The sequence below is a fragment of the Labeo rohita genome, chromosome 1 (assembly GCF_022985175.1).
Source record: "Labeo rohita strain BAU-BD-2019 chromosome 1, IGBB_LRoh.1.0, whole genome shotgun sequence".
Lineage (NCBI taxonomy): Eukaryota > Metazoa > Chordata > Actinopteri > Cypriniformes > Cyprinidae > Labeo > Labeo rohita.
Window position 1 is genome coordinate 17,261,209 of NC_066869.1, and position 17,486 is coordinate 17,278,694.

At 34.9% G+C, this 17,486-nt stretch overlaps 1 protein-coding gene across 1 annotated transcript in view; it reads right to left on the bottom strand.

Moving 5' to 3' along the window:
- slkb (STE20-like kinase b) overlaps positions 1 to 16,226 on the bottom strand; it is a 28,374-nt gene extending 12,148 nt beyond the window's left edge. Inside the window, exons 1-9 of the mRNA XM_051109006.1 lie at positions 15,406 to 16,226; positions 13,312 to 13,476; positions 7,803 to 7,851; positions 5,539 to 5,688; positions 5,068 to 5,140; positions 4,787 to 4,981; positions 3,631 to 3,712; positions 1,700 to 1,831; positions 815 to 1,489 (exon numbers count right to left, since the gene is read on the bottom strand). Of these exons, the coding sequence (XP_050964963.1) occupies positions 815 to 1,489; positions 1,700 to 1,831; positions 3,631 to 3,712; positions 4,787 to 4,981; positions 5,068 to 5,140; positions 5,539 to 5,688; positions 7,803 to 7,851; positions 13,312 to 13,476; positions 15,406 to 15,555 (1,671 nt within the window). The 5' untranslated portion in view covers positions 15,556 to 16,226. The remainder of the gene's footprint in view (positions 1 to 814; positions 1,490 to 1,699; positions 1,832 to 3,630; positions 3,713 to 4,786; positions 4,982 to 5,067; positions 5,141 to 5,538; positions 5,689 to 7,802; positions 7,852 to 13,311; positions 13,477 to 15,405) is intronic.
- Between the last annotated feature and the right edge of the window lie 1,260 nt (positions 16,227 to 17,486).

Below are 17,486 nucleotides of genomic sequence, written 5' to 3' on the forward strand. Positions count from 1 at the left end.
TAATTATATAAGTATATATAACTAATAACATATAATTATAATTGCAATAATAATAATAATAATAATAATAATATAATTTTAACTTTTTTTTTTTTTTTAATGCTTTTTCTCCAAACATTTTTAAGGACCCCCTAGCACTTCCTTGTGGCCCCCTGGGGGTCCCTGGAGATTTACATTTTTTTAAATGTTACAACTTGAACCCAGTAAAATATAAATAAATAAATAAATAAATAAATAAATAAACTAAATTTTTACAAAATTTATTTACAATATATTTTCTACAATTTATTTTTAACCTGTATTTTCAAAATGCTTACCATTTTACAACTTAAACTCGGTTTAAATAAATAAATTAATTAATTAATTACTATAACCTATACAAAATGCTAAAAATGTTTAAAATGTAAACACCCCTTAAAAAATAAAATTAAATAAATTACATAAAACAATTAAGAGATTTTGTTTTGACTAAATTTTCACTAAATGATAAAGTTACAAAATATATATTTTTTATCTATTATATTAATATGTAAACATTTTAATAAAATAAAAACGGCACACATTTTTAGATGACAACATGAGCAAATCTCTGAGTCACTGAGTTTTTAAACTGATGCAGTACACCAGTTTGAATGGATTAAATAAAAATATAAAACTAGGTGTAACAAAATTTTTAACAACTGAATTTTAAATCAAATGCTCTACTGAAACGCTTTCATTCTTACTAGTCACAAGACAATGAAATATTCAAAATCTAAAATACTGGATGAGTGTAAAATGACAAAATATGCCAGCTTTTAAAAGGTGTTTTTACCTGCTGAGAGATGGTTCCTGGCTCCTTGGATTTGCTAATAAAGCTGGAGATGGATAAGTTCAGGTCTATGCTGCTGTTGTCAGCTGAAGAACTGATCCCAGAGTCTGAGTCCTCCTTCTTCACATACCTGGGCTTCACTGGGCTTTGTTTCTCCACCACTTCAGGTTGTTCCTTCTCCTCAACATTCTCTGCTTCCTTCAGTGGAGTTGGCTCATCAGGCACAGCTTCCTTAGCAGGCTCTGTTGTTTCCAATGTAGAAATGTCTAATGCAGGCACTTCCTTTATGAGTTCACTATTGCCCACCACCTCCTTTTCCTCTTCTAGTTTCTCTCCATCAGGTTTGGCTCTTTGCTCTTCTGTCTGGACTACTGAATCTTCAGGAGTCTCTGGTTCTACCGGCTTCTCTTCAGCTTTAGATTCTTTTGGAGATACGTCCACAGCTTGTTCCTTGGTTTCAGGTTCTGCTACATCCTCAGTGTGGTTCTCATCCACCTTCAGAGGTTCTTCCTCCTTCTTTATTCCAGTTATAACATTATCATCAGGCAGTTTGGGTGTAGCGACCTCCTCGATCTTCTCCGGGACAGACTCCAAGGTGGATGGTGACTGAGGAAGCTTCTCATCTTCAGAGCTTCCAACGCTAGCGTCAGATGGTGCACGTTTGTGTCCAGGAAGCAGCTGAGGAAAAGATCATTTTTAAAAAATGTTAGCACAATATTGAAGTAGGAAAAAATAAACGTGCTGCCATGCAATAAATGCACACTATTTCAAGACGTTGTATTAGCCAATGGTATGCTGAGTATTTATCCAGACTTAGCAGTCTACACTACGTTTAATCTTTCTCTGAAAGATGTTCTAAATTTGTTGGCAGTTCCTATAATCTCTCACCAGGTTTCCTTCATGGTCTTCTTCCTCCTCTTCCTCTTTCAGGTCCTCGAATTCCTCTGTGACCTCAGCCTTGGCCTCAGCGATGAGCTCCCGCAGGGGTCGGCTGTCAGTCACAGTACTCACAAACGGGTGCTGCACAGATGAAGGAAACCATATATATATATATATATATATATGTGTGTGTGTGTTCTTATATACATATAAAAACATAAAACTGTCTGAAATTGCACAACAGTCTATTCCAAATGATACTAAATGAAAATGATAATAAAAATAAATACTTGGAAAAATAACTTGTTATTCATTGTTTTGTTTTTTAGAGGTCATACCACATGACCATGACCATTAAAATTTTATTTATTTATTTATTTATTTTTTCAAATTTAAAAGACAGTTAAAAACCTGCTTGATGCTTCCATGGGTCATTGGCAAACTGATATATGATTCAAAGTCCTAACTTTGAAAGGATTTCAACATAAAAGTCCAAAATAGTAGTTTCTTGATGGTCGCACCACATGATATTTCATAAAATGGAAATCATCGACAAACTTTGTTTGTATGTTATGACAGAAATATAAATACAAATGCTTTGCAATTTTATACAGGATTACAAAACACTTTGGAAACCATGCCAAATTGTGCAGAAAATTAATCTAAATAATTTTAGGGCAATTTCAAATATGTTTCCGAAAACAGTTAAGGCCGGACGGTGGCACCACATGACATTTTGACACGTTGATATTACAGAAAACTGGGAGAGGTACTTCAAATATATGGCATCTTTTTTTATGCATTTGAACCAATTCATAACTTTAAAAAAATGGAATGGGACCAAAAATGTAGGTGTCACATCACTGACATATATATATATATATATATATAAATTTTAAAAAAACATGCATTTTTAGATTTGATAAATATTACATTTAACATAACCATTAAATTTTTGGTGTTTTCTATACAACAATTAGAAAATAAAATGAAGTTAAAAAAAAAAGGAAGGAAGGAATAAACTGTCTTAGGAGTAAAACATAACACTATATTTACACATATATTTTACATAAATCAGCCCTTGTCTCATATAATTTGAGAAGAGCTGGTCAAGTATAATAAAATTAATTAAAATAAATTATTAGTGTTTCCAAAAAATGTATTTGACAGCCAAATCTAATTGTAAAAGTAAGTGTAAAAGAGCATCCACAATTAAATATCCAGTAAAATAAAATAATAATTAAAACAAATCTTTCAAATTGAATGATAACTAATATAGTACTGATACACTGTGCATCACTAGCATTAAGCAAAAGGCTAATTTAGGACAATTAAGATTTACTGCATTGTCATAAGCCAAACAAGAAGCATCTGAAACTCAAGTGTTCAACAGATAAGAGGAAAACGAGCACAACAAAAATCGACATCCTATGAAGATCCAAGTCTCCTTTTCTTACCTTTCTTGGCTTTGAGATCTGCTGCAGACAGTCTATAGCTGGTCTGAGAATGTGCAGCTTTTTTGATATTAACACCTTAATTGGAGGAAAACTCGAGTTCTGTATTTTCAACCCCATTCAGCTTCTTCATGCAGCGTTTGGCGCATGTAAGTGAGCGTGTGTGCATATGTGCGTGGTCAGTGCTAGGCTGGCCTACTTAAAGCCTCGGAAAGAAAATCTCCTTTGCTGACGTCAATTCTTAGGATGAAGGCTGGTGTGGAAAGTGCCTGACACAGACAAACTTATGAATGAACAGCTGCTGATTCATGTGGCAAGAAAGGCCACCTGGACGAGCAGGTGAACAAGCAGCACACCAGGGTGATGGCAAACAACAGGCTTTTATACTGAGAGGCTGCTCAGAGGCTAGTTTGGGTTAGGTTAGGCCACGGTTGTGTGGATGTGGTCTTAGATTATAAGCGTTGAAATAAAAGACGGACAGTTCACCTGAAGAAGTTGTGCTGTGCTCCATCTGTTGTCCAAGTTCTTATCCAGTGCATGTTTCAGGAAGTCATTAAACTCAGGAGACCTGCAGACGGATGACGAAAGCAGTTATTAAAACTCTGAATTGAACTAAATGGAGGTATGGATAAAAATACTGTAAATAAATAAATAAATACATTAAAAAATGATATTGCATGATTACATTTGTCTACAAAAGTAATTTCAGGCATTTCAGCATAAGCCTTGAGAGAAAAAGATGTTTGAGATCATGACAAGCCAATTCAGTTTTGCATTTCCGATACACACATACACATTTACACACAAATATAAACACAGTTTTTTAATTAATTTTAATTTACTGCATATTTATTTGTAGAGGCTCATTTTCCACTGTATTTGTTGCTGTCAATTTTTTACCAATTGTTAAATATTTTCTATCTTAAGAAATTTTAATAATAATTAATGCAATTTATTTCTGTTGACTTAAATTAAAATAAAAATCTAGTAACTGTTTACTTAAAGTCCATATGAACAATGCATTACAAAGGTATTCATAATGTATGCTGTAATGCTTTGTCTTTTCATAATTGTAATCAAAATTAAAATGCATTATAACATTTAAAGGTTTCTTTGTCCAAAGTTGTAACAATGAACAAATAAACATTATAATTTATTATAACTGTGGTAACAATTATTCATGAAATCATACAACGCATGGTAAAGTGCATTATAAGGCATAATTAATGCATTAAACTACTTTCACAATGCACGCTATCTAAAGGATTCAGTTAAAGTATGAACAACAATTTTAATATATATTCTGTTCATATTATTCACACAAATATTTTAGCCAAAAATCATTAGGATATTAAGTAAAGATCATGTTCCATGAAGATATTTAGTCAATTTTACTCACGTAAATATATCAAAACTTAATTTTTGATTAGTAATATACATTGCTAAGAACTTTAAAGGTGATTTTCTCAATATCTGGCTTTTTTTGCACCCTCAGATTGCAGATTTTCCAACCATGCATCAATGGAAAGCTTATTTAATCAGCTTTCAGGTGATGTATAAATCAGAATTTCAAAAAAATGAACCCTTTATGACTGGTTTTGTGGTCCAGGGTCACAAATACACAAATCACTTGGTTTTGTACCATTTTGACGGCTGCATGAGAGTAGGTGGGTCAGCTTTGGCGATCTTGAGCAGAACTCTCATTGGGTTCATCTCATGGTTGGGCGGTTCGATCTGAGCCAGTTCGATCAGAGTGATTCCTAAAGACCAAATATCAGCCTTATAGTCATACGGCCTGTCCTTAGACGTCTCGCACATCACCACCTCTGGGGCCATCCTTAACAAAACAGAGTGATATCAGCATGTCAGTGATGTCAATGTGTCTACATACAAGCAGTTTCATTTCACAAAACTCTAACTTGCCAGTAAGGGGTTCCAATGAAAGAGTCTCTTCGCTGGATAGTCTTTGTGTTCTTGGCAGACACTCCAAAGTCAGCTAAAAAACAGAAAATATTGTTTTTGGGAAACATTCTGCCTGAAAAGAGTGCTTGTGCAACTGCTTGCCTTGATATTTTGCTGTCTGATGCAATGACATTCATCACAGAATAATTTACATCTGGTCAATGATGTAAAGTTTATTTTAGCTGCGGTTTAGTCTGACATGTAAATTACCCTCCTCAGTTCCTCTCTGTGTCTCCACTGTGTTATTACGTAACTGTGAAACTACTCATCAGCACAGGGTATCTGAAACAGCTGAAATCTCCTGCTGCACTCAGTTATGTGTAGCTGATGAGCAACAAAAACTAAAAACACTCCATTGTGAATTGTGAATAAACTTTCTGAACTGAATCTGTAGCATCCAGCACTCTAAACGCTCCCTACAAACTCACTCACCCAGTTTGACGTCTCCGTCGAGTGTCAGCAGGATGTTTCCTGCCTTCAGGTCTCTGTGGATCACCTTGTTGTCATGCAGATACTGCAGAGCATCCAGAGTCTGCTTACAAACAACCCGGATCTGCGGCTCCGTAAGAGGCCTTTCCAGCTCTATGCACACACATGAACAGGAAAATGCTTACATAGACAAACACACTTATACAAAGATTTAAGATCATTTATATACTACAATATTTTCCATTTTCTAACATGAGTGTTTTGAGTGTCAAATTAGTTGTTGATACTTAAAGTTCACAAACTTTGAATCAGTTTGACACAACCTGATGAGTCCTTGCCTCAGTCCAAATGGTTACTGAATCAACATATGACTCACTAACTGACTTTAAGATAATTTCAGTCAAACTGACGCAAACTTTGTGTACTGGAAATACAAAATTTGTGAACATTTAAATCAGTGTCATTACTGATTGGTTGTGTGACCCCTGATCTAAGCTCTGCTGTCACGTTTTCCTACCTGTGCCAAACATGCATCGAGAAGCAATTACATTGAGTGAACAGCCTTAGGAATTACTAAGCAATATCTGGATTAAACATGTGTTTTCATTGAGTAATTATATATAGTTGCCAAAGAGAATATGCAGAATCTGCAAAATGTTAATTATTTTACCAAAATAAAATGGATCATACAAAATGCATGTTATTTTTTTTTTATTTAGTACTGACCTGAATAAGATATTTCACATAAAATAAGTTTCCATATAGCCCACAAGAGAAAAAAAAAGTTATTTAAATGACCCCATCACAAAAATCCTTCAGGTCCCACAAATTCTTTGGTTTTTCAGGATTTTTGTGTATTTGAACTCTTTCCAACAACTACTTTATGATTTTGAGATCCATCTTTTCAAACTGAGGACAACTGATATGCAACTATTATAAAAATGCATTCAAACACTCACTGATGCTTTAAGAGCCGAGGGGTGAAAACTTTTTGAATTGGAAGAACAGGGTAAATTTAACTTATTTTGTCTTCTGGGAAACATGTAAGTATCTTCTGAAGGGCAGTACTAAATGAAAAAACTATGATAATGGAACTATGAACATGAAAAATGTACACATCTTACTTCTGTTCAAAAGTTTTCACCCCCTGGCTCTTAATGCATCGTTTTTCGTCCTTCTGAAGCATCAGTGAGCGTTTGAACCTTCTGTAATAGTTGCATATGAGTCCCTCAGTTGTCCTCAGTGTGAAAAGATGGATCTCAAAATCATACAGTCATTGTTGGAAAGGGTTCAAATACACAAAAATGCTGAAAAACCAAAGAATTTGAGGGACCTGAAGGTTTTTCTGAAGAACAGCAGGCAGTTTAACTGATCAGGACAAATAAGGGACTCATGAACAACTATCACTAAACAAAAAAAAACGCAGCTGTGGATCATTCAGACAAAAACATTGAGAACCAAGTGTATGTAAACTTCTGAACGGGGTTATTTTTATAAATTCAGCTATTATTTTCTCTTGTGGACTATATGTAAACATCTTTTACAGTATGTGAAATATCTTATTCAGCTCAGTATTAAATAAAAAATATTTTATTTTACATTTTGGAGATACTGCAAGTGTATGTAAACTTTTGAATTTCCAACTGTAAATATTTAATTACTAATAATGTTAATAAGTATATGTGTGACAGGTCTCCCTTTAATTTGAAAAGTTAATTTTTTTTTTTATTATTGTGTTTAAATAAAAATTGTATATTGTGATATGCATAACCAACATACGTTTTTAAGAAGGAAAAAAAAATGTAACTTTCAGCTTGCACTTTTGGGGTCAGTAAGATTTAATGTCCCCCCCCGTTTATATCTTTGTGGAACCATTGATACTTTAAAGACTGTTTGATGAATAGAAAGGTCAAAAGAACAGCATTTATTTGCAGTAGAACTCTTTTGTAACAGTCTATTTTGTTCAATTTGTTCAATTTAATGCATCCTTAATAAATAATAGTATTAATTTCCTTTAAAAAAATCTGACCCTCATTCATAAACTATGGGATTATGACACAAAACAAATCTGTATTTAGACACTAATAAGGTAAACTGAACTGATTGCTTTAACAAGTCATGCAACTGGAGAGAATAATCAATGCACAGTTAAAGTTCAACTTCACCTTTGAGAATTAAATGTGTTTTTGACTAATGACAAGGAACTGGTCACTGTAAGTGACCTTTTCCTGACGCAGTCTTGCATGATAAACACTGTGTGAACTCACCGAGCATAACAGCATCGACAGCTCCACCAGCACAGAACTCTATCAGGATCTGCAGACACAAACATAGCGAACATAAAACTGGGTCTTTCCCAAAACACAAAAGCATGGGTGCGTACATTACACTGCACAATTCTGATTGACTGCGATTAGCATACTGTCCCAACATTCAGCCGGGAACAATACCAGCATTATGTTTTGTAGACAAATCTGTTTATCCTATTGTAATGAACACTCCTACATGAGCCTGCAACCAGCTCATTCTGAGAGCTATTGTTCATTTAATTCATTTATTCTTGTACACATGGGAACAAACAAAACTAATCTAGAACACTCATTCAGTTTAGCCTGTTGCAAATCAATGGATAAAACTAGAACTCCAGTTTAACAACCTGGACATACTAGCCCAGTTTATTACAAAACAATTCACATCCCAGGGCTGTGATTGGTCAGCAATGCTACATTGCAGAGTCATGATTGGGCAATGAAGCTGCTGAGTCTTGAAGGCTTTTCTAGCTCCTCAATATGGTGAATGACATAACAGGATCGAGCGAGAGAGGCCTGTATGAGCACGAGGAAGCACGAAAGCTTTCTGCACAGAATTGTGTCCTTTCTGTCTTAATAGGATTAGAACAGGAGAGTTTCCGTGAACACCAGGCGGATGGAGGGGTCACGGCTGGGGTTGTCTGAAGAGGATGGGCAGCTCACATAGTCTCTACTGAACAACAACAGTGTTTCCTGCATCGCAATTCAGGAGTGGAAACACAAATACTAGGCCCTATATTTTATATTTTAGGCGAGTTGAGAGAAATACAGGTGAAATGGAGTACAGTTCAACAGGCTGGGATTAGAAGAAATTAATACTTTTATTTATGCATTTAAGTATGCATTAAATGGATCAAAGATGTCAGTATTTCAAATAAATGCTGTTTTAACTGAATTTTGTATTTATCGCAAAATGCATTTTTTGATTTGACAGTAATTACTTTTTTTGCAATATGACACAACTAAAAATAGCTATTTTAAATCGCCTTATATCTCAATATGTGACCCTGGACCACAAAACCAGTCTTAAGTAACACAAGTATATTTGTGGCAATAGCCAACAATACATTTTATGGGTCAAAATTATAGATTTTTCTTTTATGCCAAAAATCATTAGGATATTAAGTAAAGATCATGTCCCATGAACATATTTTGTAAATTTCCTACTGTAAATATATCAACACTTAATTTTTGATTAGTAATATGCATTGCTAAGAACTTCATTTGGACAACTTTAAAGGCGATTTTCTCAAGAATTAGACTTTCTTGCACCCTCAGACTCCAGATTTTCAAATAATTTTATCTCAGCCAAATATTATCCTATCCTAAACAATACATCAATGGGAAAGCTTTTTTATTCAGCTTTCAGATGATGTATAAATCTCAATTTCAAAAAAATTGACTGGTTTATGACTGGTTTTGTGGTCCAGGTGGTTACATATTACAATATTTTTACTGTATGTTTAAATCAAATAAAAAGCCTTGGAGAACACCTTTTCAAAACAATAAAAATACACACCCAAAACTTTGAGCAGTTAAGTGCTGTATATTGCATATAGAACTACAAAAAGTACACGAGCATGCAAATGTTTGCAAAACAATTTTTTTGGTGAATTAATAATTTTTTTAATTTTTCCAATGTGTTCAACTGCCAAGAAAAGAGACAGTAAAGACATTTATAACATTACAATAGATAAAAAAAACACTTCTTTTAAACCTTTAAACTCAAAGTATCATAAAAATGTATCACAGTTTCCACAAATATATAGCTGTTTTCAACATTAACAATAATAAATGTTTCTTGAGCAGCAAATCAGCACATTAAAATGATTTCTGAAGGACCATGTGACATTAAAGATTGGAGTAATGATTCTGAAAATTCAGCTTTACCATCACAGGGATAAATCATATTTTAAAACATATTCAAATTTTAAATATTTAAAAAATATCCCATAACATGCAGACCCCAAACTTTTGAAAAGTAATATATCAACAAATTATCAATTTAGCTTTCAAAAACTGACTCAATCAGTGCGGTTCTTTTTAACGAATCAGAAGAATCATTGGGTTAAATCCTAAACTTTAATTTAGTCTAAAATCATACTACTTCCCTAAATAATTATGGACTCAAAATGAGCTCAAACTTGTGAGTAAAAGCGCAAAAGGCTTCAGCCAAGAAACACATGAAGCTTTAAAACAGTGTTAATGTCTGATTCTCACACTATTGTGTAAACACTGACGCTGCACTTAAAACAGTCAGCGTTATTCATTCTCGAGCTCTGTTCCACTGTGGGTGAGATGCTGGTTTAGACTGACAGCTACGAGAACAACAATAACCCACACAGTGCGGTCATTCAGTCTGAGGAATACAATGGGCATACTCAAAACATAAGATGAGGCTTGCTTTACAACTGTGAAGTATAGGATTCTGTTTATTCCCATTGATCCCACTGTCTGGATAACAGAATGCACTATTAAAACTCATATATACCATAGAGAGGCTCTACACTTAAAAATGTCAAAATGTCACTGCATATTGCAAAGTATCAAACTAAGTGGCATCTGAAATTGATGTTATCTAAGCTGTTCTTCTCTAATATCTAATCAATTTTAGATACAGAATGCCTGTATTGATACTTGTGTGTTATTTATTCTGTTTAAGCCATAAATGGCTAATGAATAATCCAGTTCAAACACTCCTTGAATCACAGACGAATCAAAGCCCTCCTACTTCTTCATACGGAAATGGGCAAGGCTGATATCAGTCTATTTCCTGGATCACAGTAAAATATGCACACCTCTTTCAGTACACATTGTTCGTTACACAAAGAAGCAGATGAAGAAAACAGGCACTGACTGAGAGGAGGGGTACAAAAATAATTGAGTACTCATGCCTGTTCTCACTGAGAAAATACAATGTTATTCTGATGAGAGGTGCTTTGACAGAAGTGAATATAGTGATTCAAAAACTTGCTTTCCTGGCAAATCTTAGAAAACATTTGAAGAACATGTCTAGATCATATTCACTTTCAAATCAAAGCAAATAATGAACTATATTCCACTTGAAACGGAGCTTAATGTATTCATTCAATTATATATTGCAAATTGTGAAACTTGTGTATTAAATAAATTCAGTGCACATGGACTGAAGTAGTTTAAGTCTTTGGTTCTTATAATTGTGATGATTTTGGCTCACATTTAACAAAAACTCACCAATTCTCATCTCAACAAATCAGAATATGGTGACATGCCAATCAGTTAATCAAATCAAAACACCTGCAATGGTTTCCTGAGCCTTCAAAATGATCTCTCAGTTTGGTTCACTAGGCTACACAATCATGGGGAAGACTGCTGATCTGACAGTTGTCCAGAAGACAATCATTGACACCCTTCACAAGGAGGGTAAGTCACAAACATTCACTGCCAAAGAAGCTGGCTGTTCACAGAGTGCTGTATCCAAGCATGTTAACATAGTTGAATAGTTGAATGGAAGGAAAAAGTGTGGAAAGATGCACAACCAACCGAGAGAATTGCAGCCTTGAGAGGCTTGTCAAGCAAAATCGATTCAAGAATTTGGGTGAACTTCACAAGGAATGGACTGAGGCTGGGGTCAAGGCATCAAGAGCCACCACACACAGACGTGTCAAGGAATTTGGCTGCAGCTGTCGTATTCCTCTTGTTAAGCCACTCCTGAATTACAGACAACGTCAGAGGCGTCTTACCTGGGCTAAGGAGAAGAAGAAATGGACTGTTGTCCAGTGGTCCAAAGTCCTCTTTTCAGATGACAGCAAGTTTTGCATTTCATTTGGAAACCAAGGTCCTAAAGTCTGGAGGAAGAGTGGAGAAGCTCATAGCCCAAGTTGCTTGAAGTCCAGTGTTAAGTTTGATGATTTGGGGTGCAATGTCATCTGCTGGTGTTGGTCCACTGTGTTTTTTGAAAACCAAAGTCACTGCACCCATTTACCAAGACATTTTAAAGCACTTCATGCTTTTTTCTGCTGACCAGCTTTTTAAAAATGCTGATTTCATTTTCCAGCAGGATTTGGCACCTGCCCACACTGCCAAAAGTTGGTTAAATGACCATGGTGCTGGTGTGCTTGACTGGCCAGCAAAAGAGAATCTATGGGCTATTGTCAAGAGGAAAATGAGAAACAAGAGACCAAAAAATGCAGATGAGCTGAAGGCCACTGTCAAAGAAACCTGGGCTTCCATACCACCTCAGCAGTGCCACAGACTGATCACCTCCATGCCACACCGAACTGAGGCAGTAATTTAAGCAAAAGGAGCCCCTACCAAGTACTGAGTACATATACAGTAAATGAACATACTTTCCAGAAGGCCAATAATTCACTAAAAATGTTTTTTATTGGTCTTATGAAGTATTCTATTTTGCTGAGATAGTGAATTTTTGTTTTTTTTGTTAAACGTGAGCCAAAATCATCACAATTAAAAGAACCAAAGACTTAAACTACTCCAGTCTGTGTGCACTGAATTTATTTAATACATGAGTTTCACAATTTGAGTTGAATTACTGAAATACATGAACTTTTCCACAACATTCTAATTTATTGAGATGCACCTGAATATACAGGGGGTGCAGGACACTATAGTTAATTTATGTAAGTGAGGACAGCAAAATAAAGTAAACTGTGACATATTATACCCAAAAAATCTTCACACAGTGGACTACCATAGAAATGTGAGACCTGACCATGTTTTGTTTTTTGTTTAATTGCTAATGCAACCTTTTTACACCACAGACAAAATTAAGCATTGCTGGGTAATTGTTCAACAAAGTATTGATATTTGTGTAAATACTGTCATACTAACAACTGTCTGAATTTTTGGTAGTTTGTAATCCATTACACCCCTTTCTATCAAAGTTACCTGACATTATCAAGATTACTTTGTTCTGACACCGTTTATCTCTGAGTTCTTGTCATATTTTATGACCATTGTCTAAACTATAGAGAATAAACTATGATAATGTGAGAAATGTTGAAGGTGTCTGAATAAATTTTGGTTTGACTGTAATTGTAAAATTTCTCCAAATATAATAATTATTTTTTATACTTCTGATTTCAAAGTGAAGAATAAAAATTAGTACATATCCTTATTATTTGAACCTCCAAGTTTCTAATGTCCATATTGAAGTGAGGCTGGACTAAAGTGACCTGAAAGTCTGAGGCCACTTCAACCTAGTTTTTAAACTTCCACGGTGCAGGAAGGAAATGGTTTGAGTCAACAAGAAAGCAAGCAGGGTTGTCTCCTATTTCTTATCCTATATCTTTTCTTGTAGAAAACAAAGGGTATTATGTAGTCACCATTCAATATGAAGCATATTAACATTATTGAACAAGATGGGCCAAATAATTTTTAAAAAGAAAGATTTCAAAATATTGCTATGGAAAACACAATCAGAACAAAATCTGTGTAACAAAGAAACGTAATCTAAATCCACACTCACCCATAGTTTGCTCTCGTAGTAAAATGCGTCAAGCAGCTTGACAATATTGTGATGATCACATGATGCCAAGATGTCGATCTCCACCATGTAGTCCTCCAGCTCATCTTCAGTTTTGGTATCAATCACCTTTGCTGCAGCAAAAATGCCTGTCTGCTTGTTTTGAGCCTGAATAAAAAGAAAAAGGTTATTTATACAAATCCCTCTAAAGCATGAATCATATTAGTCTAAGTAAACAATTTTTTAGGATGTGTAGATACAACATTCAACAAAGCAAGAATGGTTGGCAGACACTTGAACAAATATTTTGTTAGTGATGAGAATGACAAATGGTTGACATTAATTATAGTAGATTATGTTTGTTTTTATGGGGTTACTGTTTACTATAAACCTTCTAAATGTTTGGGGTGTGAACACGTGTAGACTATGAATGATTCAACACGTAATCATAATTGCATTTAATAACCAGCAATACAAGTACATTCGAGGAAAAAACTTAATTAGACTCATGCAGTCAGTATGACGCAGTTCGCTATTCAACAGAAATCCCATTCAGTGTCATTCATAGTAATGAGTCTTTCTGCAGTGCTGAGCAATGAAGGTCACAGAACAATTCGCCCCAATAAATGAGTGGTAATCTAAGGTATTTCGAAGCTAACGTGACTCAGTAGTGAAAAATTAACCAGGTCAAAGTCTGGTGTTTATTGCAGGGTGATTGTGAACAAAATGTGCAATGGTTTGATTGTATTTTGGTTGCTATGCGTGACACAGTTGCTTTAGGTGTATTTAACAAGTTATCAAGACATTTCACTTTTAGAATTCAAACATTTGAGAAACTTAGAATTAAATTTATAATGTCTCTATCATCACTAAAAAAGATTTCCTATTTCAGATAAATGCTGTTCTTCTGAACTTTCTATTCATCAAAAAAAACTGAAATTTTTCTACTCATCTGTTTACAACATCATAATAATAAATGTTTTTTGAGCAGCAAATCAGAATATTAGAATGATTTCTGAAGGATCGTGTGACTGGAATAATGATGCTAAAAATTCAGCTTTGAAATCACAGGAATAAATGACATTTTAAAATATATTCTAAAAGAAAACAGTTACTTTAAATAGTACAAATATTTCAAAAAATGTATACTTTTTCACAAATATACTTTGGATCAAATAAATGCAGGCTTGGTTAGCAGAAGAGAATTCTTTAAAAAAAAAAAAACATTACAAATCTCAGTTCAAAAACCTCTGACTGGTAGTGTATTTGTAATACAAATAAAATATTTAAATAAAATACAAACAAGATATTTTAATAACATAAACTAATAAAAAAAAGACAAAAAAAACACACAATATTTAATTTTAATTTAAGAAAATATTACGAAGAAAAATTAAATATGCAAACCTGAGTTTTAATGGCACTAAAATAATTACAGCCACAATCTAAAAAAAATATTTATAATTTCTATAACAGATTTGTATTTGGTGAGTCTATTCGTGGGAATCTAAAGTGGGAAACCTGTTTGAAAACAGTCATTATTGTTCGAGTTCCGACAGAAAACAAAACCACACTGTGATTACTAAAAACCCCAGACCTCAATCCAACTAAACATTAGTGAGCAGACTAAAATGACTATTCACAAACCCATGCCGTCATACTTGATGGAAGCGTGAAGTTGTTCTAATGTCAGTGTTTGACTGTACAGAGGTTATGGCCTTAGACTTAATCTCCAAATCACCCTATCCCACTAACAAACTAAGTACCATTAAGCCTTAAAACAGAGAAAGCATTCAATGGGGACAAGACAAGAAAACAATCAAGCAGACTGGACACTACAGGATGAGGTCATGTGAATGACAACCAGGGGTATGTGCCTGATGATGTCATCTGAGTGGTTACATCATAAATCTTAAAGACTTCTGAAACTTTTTGCACTTTCATTAGTATGTGCACAAGATAGATAGATATCAACAGAACAATTTATTACACGTGCATTACATGCTAGTAACCCCACACCTATTCATAATTCACACGAAACAGATATAAACTCTAACAGTAAGGGAAGATTAAACAATTTCAATGTTTTTATTTTACCTTGAACACCTTTCCAAAGGCTCCATCCCCCAGTTCTCCCACAATCTCCCAGATTTCCTCCGGATTTGTGTCCCTGTGCACGTGATCATATTGTTTCTTTTTCTTCTCTGCTCCCAATTTAAAGATCTTTCGGAAATTAAAGAAGGACATAGCCAGATCCCACACGTCTCTGCCTCTAAACAGTTGATTTCTTTTAATTAATGTCTAAAAAGGCGTAAATCAATGCAACTGCTATTGCATTCCCATTGCAATTCAATACTATTCAGCCTCTTGTCTAATCAGGAAATAGTCTGAGTGTTGACATGTTCGTCTTTGCACGTTATAATTGGATTGTTTGCTGTCTTCCACTAGCAGTCAGACAGCAATCAGTGTGTCAATGCAGACAAAGAAAATTCTTGATTCTAGCTATTCTTTCCTCTGATATCTGAAGTCCAGAATATCATATTTTCAAAATAAAAATAAATCATTAAAATTCATTATTCTACTACGTGCAATAGTGTAAAGGCGATCTTGAGTTGAATAAATCCGGCGTCTGGCTCTTTCGAGGTAAGTCATGAGGTTGTTGTTGTTCCTCGGACTTTCATGGATCTGATCCGTAAAAACATCTAGTTGTTTCTCTTTCTCTTTAAATCAAGTCTGACAGGAGGCTGGTAAAATGTTTGTATCTCCGGTACAATCCCAGTCTTCACAGATCGCACATCCTCCGGTCCTGGGTTAAAAACAAAACCGCTCCAAACGCATGAAAACGCACAATAGTTTTTGTCAGGAGAAACTATGCGCCTCCCGTGTGCGCGCCTCCTTTAATCTAGCGGATTTGGTGGTGTCGCTGTGCGCGTTCACAAGGAGCTGCGGATTCTTCGCTGGGGTTCGGTGACGCGCGCCTGCGCTTTACTGGCGCCTGCCGTCGTGGATGTCAACACTGATTTGTCTTCACGCAAATACACTGGCAAAAAAGGTGTAAAAACAAGTTTTACTAAGAAATTGCTATTATATGTGACCCTGAACCAGTCTTAAGGCTCAATATTTATAACTAATATTTATACATCATCTTAAAACTAAATAAATAAATTTTCCATTGATGTATAGTTTGTTAGGATAGGACAGTATTTGTCCGAGATACAACTATTTGAAAATCTGGAATCTGAGGGTGCAAAAAAATCAAAATATAGAAAAAAAATGAGAGAAAATCGCCTTTAAAGTTGTCCAAATCTAGTTCTTAGCAATGCATATTACTAACCAAAGTTTTGGTGTACAAACCCGATTCCAAAAACGTTGGGACACTGTACAAATTGTGAATAAAAAAGGAATGCAATAATTTACAAATCTCATAAACTTATATTTTATTTACAATAGAATATAGATAACATATCAAATGCTGAAAGTGAGACATTTTGAAATTTCAGGCCAAATATTGGCTCATTTTGGATTTCAAGACATATTCCAAAAAAGTTGGGACAGGTAGCAATAAGAGGCTGGAAAAGTCAAATGTAAATATAAGGAACAGCTGGAGGACCAATTTTCCACTTATTAGGTCAATTGGCAACATGATTGGGTATAAAAAGAGCCTCTCAGAGTGGCAGTGTCTCTTAGAGGTCGAGATGGGCAGAGGATCACCAATTTCCCCAATGCTGCACCAAAAAAAAGTGAAGCAATATTAGAAAGGAGTTTCTCAGCGAAAAATTGCTAAGAGTTTGAAGTTATCACCATCTACAGTGCATAATATCATCCACAGATTCAGAGAATCTGGAACAATCTCTGTGCGTAAGGGTCAAGGCCGGAAAACCATACTGGATGCCCGTGATCTTCGGGCCCTTAGATGGCACTGCATCACAAACAGGAATGCTACTATAATGGAAATCACAATATGGGCTCAGGAATACTTCCAGAAAACATTGTCGGTGAACACAATCCACCGTGCCATTCGCCGTTGCCGGCTAAAAGTCTACAGGTCAAAAAAGCCATATTTAAACATGATCCAGAAGCGCAGGTGTTTTCTCTAGGCCAAGGCTCATTTAAAATGGACTGTGGCAAAGTGGAAAACTGTTCCGTGGTCAGACGAATCAAAATTTGAAGTTCTTTTT